Raw genomic sequence first — 8,806 nt, forward strand, 5'->3', positions numbered from 1 at the left:
ACTCAACCGACTGAGCCACCCAGGCACCCTTTCTGTGTTCAGTTTTAAGTCAATTCTCTCCTGGGCAATAGTTTGACTCGACCTTAAATACGCTACAATGAAAAGGCAACTCTGGGATGTACCTGTTAACTCAGGTTTCTGCTTTATCGTTTTCATAAACCGTTTCCACAGCACCTCTCAACTAGAGGTGGAATCGTTGTAAAATGTTACGGATAGAAAATTGAGGATTGCTCAGTGAGGCTGAAAAATGCTCAACAGCTTAATCTTCTTGTTCAAATTGTACTGTTTTTCAGAAGTGAGCTTGCTAAATCTGGCACCGTATTCTGGTATTCTCACTTAATAGGACCAATCTTAAGTAGGAATGGGGTGAGAAGGTAAGTCTATTACTTAGTGTCTTTAAAAGGTCAACTATGGGGCCCATTTTGCTGGTCCAAAAGCAGTACCCTCAAAATAGGGGCAAAGGTTCAGCTGGTACACGTGGTGGCCCAAGTGAGACGTCGCTCACGTCGTCATCAGGCCGAAGGACACACTTGTGGACGCGTCTTGGCAGAATGGTTTCAACGGCATGGCTTATGTAACTGAGCAAATTATTACCATCCACCATCCACAGTGGAGTGTGGAACTCGAGCTGCAAATCTATTTCTCACACCGTCCCCAATCCCCTGCGAGATCACCCACGGCTCTCACTTCCTGTGGCGGAACACCTACCGAAGCCAAGATGCAGTGAAAGAACACAGATCTTCTGGCCCGGGAGCCCTGAGCGGGCACCCCGAGGCCCAGCACTCCCGGCAAGCTAATCTGCACCTCGTCTTCCATCTGTAGGACAGCGACACCAGCCGCCAACACTTGCAGGACAGCGCACGTGACTGAACTTATTCGGGGTCGGGAGCCTGCTGTATCATCTGGACTTAGGGACAGATTCATGTGGGTAGTCCAGTAACAGCAATACAAACACACAGAAGAATTCTACGTGCTAATACCTGGGAATTTAAACTCTACTTCCTATTTTCAAACTTTAACACCACCTTCTGATAAATCTTGCCTCTGGCCGAGCTTATATTCCAGTTCTCATTCTCATCTGTAAGTCAGTAAAGGAAGAACACAGGTTACATAACAAAGGTTCCCCTCCGGCTTTGGGTGTAACAGCAGGTGAAAACTAATCAGAAAGAACACTTGCAGAAGGAGAACTCCAACTCTGAAAGACAAAACCTGCGTATTTACTTGCTTAGATTTGGGAGCCTAACTGCTCACAAAAGGATTCAGAGATGTTTCTTTATTGTCAAGCTGCAACATACATGGTTTAATACAACAAAAAAGCATTTAATCAGGTGAAAAAGCTGAACAATAAACAAATAAACACTCAAAACAAAATATTTTCCATTGGAAACATGTTAAGATGAATACGGGGTTTCGTTACCATCTTACTGCAATTTTCTTGTGTGTTTCTAGCCTACATACCCCATGTTTTCTGTAATCATGCACGTGTGAATGGGAGTTTGAACGATTAAATACATGAAAAGTCCGTTTACTGCAGAGAGTCATTTCACGAGGCAGCCACACTGGGTTTAGAGGACAAAATCATTCAAGAAATTCTCCACGTCTTCGGGTTCGTTTTAGAATCCATGAACCTTAAGCTGTTCCTCCTTGACAATGCCAACCTGCAAAACAAACGTAACAGAATCGCTCTGAGGGATGCAGGACTTCAGCCCCAAGAAAACGTGGAGCCCCGATGATAAAACAATCAGGGTTAACAGTCTGTTGCAACACTGTTCCTTATGGCGTTTACCGTTAGCAATTCAACAGACGCTTACACACCTTGACGTGCCCCAAAACTGGCTGTGCAGATACAAGAACGGTCACGTCGTTCGAATGACAAAATAAACCAGAAAAGGTTCCGCTGCCTTTAAAGTAAGTACCGACACTGTATTTCTCTCTCAATTAACGGATTTACCTCATTCACGTGATTTTTTTTTTTTTTTTTTAACGAAGTAGGAGATAATTCACATTGTCCTTGAATACAATTTTGGAAGCAATGTCAAAGTTGTACATAAAGCACCCAATCACTCACCTCCAGGAGAAACTGGCAAATGTTTTTTCTTTGGTCACCTTGAAGCTGAATAACCTCTCCGTACTCAGGATGCTCAATCACAGTACCATTACAGGCGAATTTCTGGAGAAGGAGATGCGTCACACAATGGAGTCAGATACAACAAGGAGGTTTTACTTCGACCATTAAGACCAATATACCATTTGAGTGGAGCTGATCATGTTTAGGAAACACGTTTGGTCTCCCCAACACTCCCAAATTAATTTGCAAGTGAATCAGCAGGAAACCTGCGGGGAATGATTTTACTTAGAACACCAAGAACTGAGTATTCCACATTTCGTTTCGTTTGAAAGCCATTCACATCTCAGTTTGAAATGGGAGGCCACCCATAAACGCCTGGGTGTTAATTACCAGAACCAACAGGCTTTCCCTTCCGAGCCTGATGGGTTTTGCCCACACTGTTGGAGTCGAGTAAGGGTGTCCTGCTCGGAAGCGCATCGGCAGCTGTGGTTTAACCTTTTCTTCCCAACACCTTTACCTTTTTGAAAGCTTTCACAAGTTTCTTTTTGTCATAATCATCTGCGATGCCCTGGACAGTAGTCAGTGTCTTTCTGCCGTTCCGTTGCTGGATTCTTATATGAATGTAATCCTCAGTCCCTGCCGGGAGTAAGTCGTCACCCTTAGTTGCATCAGCAAAGGGGTCTGCAAAGGGACACACACAAAAAAATGCCAAAGCAGAAGAATTACCTTCCAGAAAGTGATTCCCCGGTGTACGGCCCACTACGATCCAGGCCAGCGGCAAAGAAGGTTCTAGTGCCTCTGCTGTTTTTGCGGGTGGGGACGGGGCGGTGATGGGGGTGGGGCATTACTAAAACCTCCAGGCAAGGTACTCTCGCAGGAAGAGGCGCATTTGAACGGCCGATGCCCCCCGACATCCGAATAGAAAACGCTATTCTAGGCAGACTTCTCGGGGAGCGTCGTCCTCTAACGGGGGGGGGGGAAGAGATTTCAAAAACACGATTTTACAGCTACGATAAAGACGTGCGTCATCTCGCCTACATTCTGATGACAACAGAGGCACTCGAACGTGCCCACCCCAAGCACTTAACCGTGGCCGCGTCTGGAAGCAGCGAAAAGGAGAAACCTACCCACGTCCACGCACAAGCACGAGCACGGGTCTCCCCAAAGGCGTCATTTTACAAATTACTACGCCAGCGGAGGAAACCGGGCCCATCGGAGGCCGCGACCCGCGTCTCCAACCCGACGCCCGCCGGAGCTGCTGGGCATCGGCTCCGACCGCCCAAGGACGCCGGTCCCCGGGGGGCCCGGCCCCGCGGCGCCCCGCGAGCGGAAGGGCAGGTCCAGGCGCGGCGGGCCGGGCTCGCAGGCGCGGCGGGGGCAGGGCCCGGGCCCGGGGCTCCGCGGGGAGGGCCCGGCGGCCGCGGCCGTCCTCGGGGAGGGGGTCGCCAGGGGCCCAGTCGCCATTTTCTGGGCGCCGAGACAAAGCCCCACTCGGGGTGCGGGGAGGGCGGCGGGGAGCGGGGGGCGGGGTGGGGTGGTCCTCGGGGCTGCGGGGCGGCCGGCGGCCCCGCCGAGGGCGGGCCGGGGCGGCCGGCAGGCGCGCGGGGGGCAGCGGGCAGGGGGCGGCGGCCGGATCTTACCGAAAGATTGGAGGTTCTGGATAGTGGACATGCGATACTAGTGTGAGGCCGGTGAGGGGATAAAATTCCTGCGGGGCCCGCCCGGATCACCGTGTCTGGAGGCTGCAGTGGCGAGAAAACGTAAATAACTAAGGAGACGCTTTGCCCCGGGGTTGCGACTCGGCTGGAGCAGCGGCGGCGGCGGAAGCCGGGAGGAGGCAGGAAGAGGCGAAGGAGGAGGCGGAGGAAGAGGCGGCGGCCACGGAGGCGAGGACGCGAGAGAAGAGGCGGCGCTGTGGCTTCTCCCACAAAATGGCCGACGGAGGCTATTTAGCCGCGCCCGCCGCCCCTCCCTCGTGACCCGCCCGCGCCGGGCATCCTGGGACTTGTAGTTTTCTCGAGGCGGCAGAGCCCGTCCAGCCCGGGGGCGGCGGGCTTCCGGGACCGCAATTCCCGGCAGGGAGCACGCCCTCCTGCGCCGGCGGCCGGGCCGGGAGGGTACCGGGGGCTTCGGCGCCGTCGGGGCAGAGCCCGCGGGGTTCGGGGAGTGGGGGGGGGGGGGGGAGGGGGCTGTGCACCCCGTGCCTCGCTCGCTTTCCCTGACTCCCCTTCTCTCGCCGTGCAGCTGCGGCGCCGAGGGGTCGGTGCTGGGTGCACAGTCTCCATCACTCACCGTCGAGGCTCGGGGGAATGTAAGTAAAATCGGGGTGCAGGAGCAAAACAAGCACCCCGGCCCTGGTTTGGGACTCGTCGGCCGCCGCTCAGCGCCTCTTGCGTCGCAATTCCGTCCCCCGACTCCGACCCCCGTCCCTGGTCCGCAGCTGTGGGAGCCAGCTCCGAGGTTGGAGGCGAGAGAGCTCCTCCGCCACCCCCACCCCCACCCTCGCCCCGGGTGGGGCCGCCCTCCCGTTCCCTACGGGTGGTTGTCCAAGTCCAGCGTGCATCTCCCGGAGGGCTTGATAAAACACGGATTGATAGCCCCGGGTGCGTTTCAGGGCTGCGGTGTTCCCCGAGAGCCAGCAAATTGGCAAATGTGACAAACTGCCAGGAGACGCAGATGCTACTGGGCCTGCAGCACGCTGCACACTCACTGCCCAGCTTCACCAGGGGCCCGGCGTCCAGCGGGGGGCCAGGGCTGTGTCATCCGAACGTACCAGAAAAGCAGCCTGTCAGCTTGGGACACAGGACCTTGAACAGGACAGGTGCCAGGCGTAAATGGAAGGCGAGCTTGGCAAATTGACTGATACAGAGTCGGGTTCCAGGACTGTAATATCGTTTCCAGCGAGCTACGGACAGAAAACAAACCTGAGACTTTGGGAATGGGCTCACCCAGGCAGGTGCTCAATTGTCCAACTTGGTTGGCTTTCTGGAAGGAAAGAGACTAAAATGTAGGGATTCTTAACCTGTTTTTGGTGCCATGGCCGTCTTGTGAGGCCCATGGACCCCTTCTCAGAATAATGCTTTAAGCGCATAAAATAAAACATTGACGATTACAAAGCAAACTACGCTTCTCGAAATTAAAAGCAAACGTTGATAACATAGTATTGTTTCTTTACTCACGCATTAAGATCTAGCACCAGGGGTAACGACAACTAGATTTCAAAGAGACGATAAAAGATATTTGGACATAACTGTAACATCAGAAATGTAACATGAAAACAGCTGTAACTTCTATTAGTGCAAAGAGACAGGTTCTTCTAATACTATTGTGGTGAATATTCATAATTGGGAAATGCTGAATTTTGCTTAGAAGTTAGCGAAAATGTAGATGTAATCTCTTTTCCCCATCCACGTTTTGGGATTCCCCACAACCCTGCAGTTTTGTCTATAGACCAGGTATTTGTAGACCCCAAGTTAAGAATACCTGGCTTTAATAATCTTTTCTAGCTAATGATGACGGGTACCACTTACTGAATGCTTACTATTTGTCTGTTGGACTTATACGTAATATTATTACGTATTTTCATAGCCATTCTGTGATTTAGTTATAACTATTGAAAAGATGTAGGAATGGAGGCTTTCCTAGGTTAAATAATTTGCCTTAAAAATTCAAATTCTTAACTCTCAGGTATCTTACTACAATTTTGGTCTTCCAATCTTGATGTAAATGAGTACTACTTTTTAAATCCAAACTTAGGTATAAGGTTTTAGAGCTGGTTCCAAAACAAGGAGAATCAGGCATTTTTTTTGGTTGCCCATTTGTTGATTACAACTATGATGGTTTGTGTTCTTTGGTTTTAACACCTCTGTAAGCATGTTTTAAAGTAATTTTTAACACTACTGTAATGAAGCACAGGACATACAAAATGCATATCTGTTTCTGTTTTCTTTCTTAGCTGTTTTATATTACATTGTTTCTCAGAAGGAGACAAGGGTGGTCTAGTGAAGAATAAAATAACAAAGATACATAGAGAAGTTAAACACACACACACACACACACACACACACACACACACACACACACACCCCCCACAGTATCTTAGGGATTTCCTGATCATTACTCCTGGGAGAACTCCTTTCTACTTCCTAGTGTTGTGTCAGAGACCCCCAGGACCTCAGAAATCTTTAATAAAAGGCAATCACATAGGTTAGATACAATTATCTTAAAAACTCTTCTGATTTTCTGGTCATTGGTAGGCCTGTTTTAGGCTTACACTGTCTAATACAGGAACCATTTTTCACATGTGGCCACTGGGCGGGGACTTGTAGTGTGGCTGGTCCAAATTCATACATGTTCTAAGTATAAAGTATACACCGGCCTTTCAAAGGTTTAAATTGTTTCCATTTCATTTATTTCCTTTTCCTTTTTAAGATGTGGCTACTAGAAAATTTAAAATTACACGTGGGTCGCTCACTGTTTCTATTAGGGCTGGTTTAGAGTAGAAGGGTTGACCTGTATGTAAAGTTACCGTAAAAGGAATAAACTGAAGCATTTAAAAACTACTCTTTTTAGTTCTAACAGGTGCTGGCCTAGTTGAACATGATTATATCCCGCCTTATTTCAGAAAAGATTATAGATCACCTGCAGGGAAAAAGAATATTGACTAAAGGAATCAGGAAAGAATAGAAAAAAGATAGAATGGTTGAAAAATAAAAGCCCCCAAGCTAAAGTTAGACCCCAGGTCTGGGTCTTAACTGGTTAAGACAAAGGGAAAATCAATGGGAAAATTTGTATGTCTACAGGATGAAAACATACCAGTTGTGCAGGAGGAACGACTTTGCCCGGCCCTGAGCCACAGTAGATGAAGTTTCTCTTCGGTCCTCATAAAGGAGACGCTGTGATGTAGTGAACAGCATCCCCAGCAGTTTGCCTGCCACGAAGACAATGGTGGGTTTTATGCGGCTCTTTTTTATATCTGCTAGTTATGAAGATGTACTGTCTGGTTAGAACCTTGGGTCCTCATCCATCCTTCTGTGGCAGGCGGGTGATAATGCGCCACTCAGATTCCCTGCTTCAGCATGCATAATTGACCAACAGCCCCAGACACTGGGCTCTGAATTCTACCTTGCTTACTGCTGAGGCCACACCTCCCACCCGCTGCTCCCAGCAGATGACTGTGCAACAGGGATGCTGGTGCGGGCTGTTCTCCAGATGTGGGACTCAACTGATGGGCACCTTTCCTCATGGACTCTCCATTGGCCTGGGTGAACTTTCCTAACCTTGGGCTGAGGTCTGAGTCTCTTATCCAACCCTTCTTCCCTCCTCCTTCACAGGGTCACCTCCTCTGGCTCCTCCCTCTTTCCCCCACACATCCTGCACATCTGAACCCATCTCAGTGTCTGCCTCTCAGAGGACCCACACGGATACACTAACCCCATGCTGGGTGGGACACAAGGTTCAGCTTCTGTGGTCTACTCTCGCACTAAGCTCAGAGGCAACAAGAAAGGACACGAGCGTCAGGTCATCTTCGTGCGTTTCCAGCAGGTGGCTGTTTGTAGGGTTCCGGCTTGCCTGAATCATCTCTTCTTTCCCTTACCTTCCCACTGGACTCTGCATCAGATGCAGAGATGCAGTCCTCAAGAAGCTACTTAAAGGTCCCTTACAGTCACAGAAGCCGATCATCCCCTGTAACAAATTCCTTTCTATGTATTTGTGTGTGTTCAACTAGAGAAGTAGAACCGGCAAGAGATACATACAGGTGCTATTCCCAGCCCTGTGTGGGGTATTGCACGTGTTCCCCTAACCTTTTGGGTGCTTTCTGCCTAAGCTCCACATGGTTGCCTTATATTCATGTGCTGATCAGTATCCTGCCAATTACTGGAGGAGGGCCCATGAACTCTTCAGAGTTCCCCCTTTCTCGGAAGCTCTTTCCAGGACTTTTGTCTATGAACTCCAGCTGCCTCGGACTCGTCACTGTTTCTACTTAGCTTAGGGAGTCTGCTGGGCTCTGCCTGTGTTTCCCTCCAAACTCTTTCAAGGCAGTGAGATGCGGTGGTCACAGGGCTCACCTCACTTGTTTTTCATCTTTTAGGGATCGCTATCCTTTGACATAGAGTTTCTTGAAAATCCGTGGTGGCTCATATTGTGTCCTTTGTTTTGGTTATTTTAGGTGGAGAGTAAATTCAGGAAATTCATCTTGGTTGACAACAAAAGTCCACTACATGTATTTGGAATAAATGGATGAGCTTCTCCTTGGCGTCCAGCCTGAGGTTAAACCTTTCGCTGTGAAGGTGTTCCTTGCCATGTGGATGTGCTACAGTGGTGAACACGTATGTGTGTGCAAATTTTCTATCCACCGATGGTGCACATTTCTTACAGTACTAAAAACTGGTCCTTCAGAAGACCTTTACAAATGTGTATTTCTGTAAGTACTATTTTATAGCAGGGAAACTTTGGGTTGCTTTATGGCAGAGAAATGAATCAGCCTGTAAATTACGTTAACTAAATTCCTGTTGTGTTAGTCTGCCCACCTATCCACTTTTATACCTGAGACATTGAAAATTTTCTTAGTTATTTGCAAGTACTGTGTAGGAAGTTAAATATACTATGAGTATTTGGTAAGTGTGAGTTGACCTACTTTATGGCTAAAAAGAGAAAACAGGGGTGCCTGGGTGGCTCAGTCGGTTAAGTGTCTGGCTTCAGCTCAGGTCATGATCTCGCAGTCTGTGAGTTCGAGCC

At 49.2% G+C, this 8,806-nt stretch overlaps 1 protein-coding gene and 1 long non-coding RNA gene across 3 annotated transcripts; one reads left to right on the forward strand and one right to left on the reverse strand.

Moving 5' to 3' along the window:
• Positions 1–1,258: 1,258 nt before the first annotated feature.
• On the reverse strand, positions 1,259–3,993 carry EIF1B (eukaryotic translation initiation factor 1B). Of its 2 annotated transcripts, none has more exons than XM_045436467.1 (4): positions 3,709–3,993; positions 2,586–2,749; positions 2,069–2,170; positions 1,259–1,658 (listed from the first exon to the last, which is right to left on the reverse strand). In XM_045436467.1, exons 1-4 carry the CDS (start codon positions 3,737–3,739, stop codon positions 1,614–1,616), a joined length of 342 nt encoding a protein of 113 aa, XP_045292423.1. In that variant the 5' UTR covers positions 3,740–3,993; the 3' UTR covers positions 1,259–1,613. The 2 variants fall into 2 exon arrangements, with proteins under 2 accessions (XP_045292423.1, XP_045292424.1); XM_045436468.1 differs by having other exon boundaries at positions 2,586–2,704; positions 3,709–3,951.
• Positions 3,994–4,080: 87 nt separating this feature from the next.
• Positions 4,081–8,563, forward strand: LOC123575776. Its single transcript, XR_006700991.1, has 3 exons — positions 4,081–4,379; positions 6,871–7,015; positions 8,238–8,563. It is a non-coding gene; the product is annotated as an uncharacterized LOC123575776 (long non-coding RNA).
• Positions 8,564–8,806: the final 243 nt, after the last annotated feature.

Source organism: Leopardus geoffroyi, chromosome C2 (assembly GCF_018350155.1).
Source record: "Leopardus geoffroyi isolate Oge1 chromosome C2, O.geoffroyi_Oge1_pat1.0, whole genome shotgun sequence".
NCBI lineage: Eukaryota > Metazoa > Chordata > Mammalia > Carnivora > Felidae > Leopardus > Leopardus geoffroyi.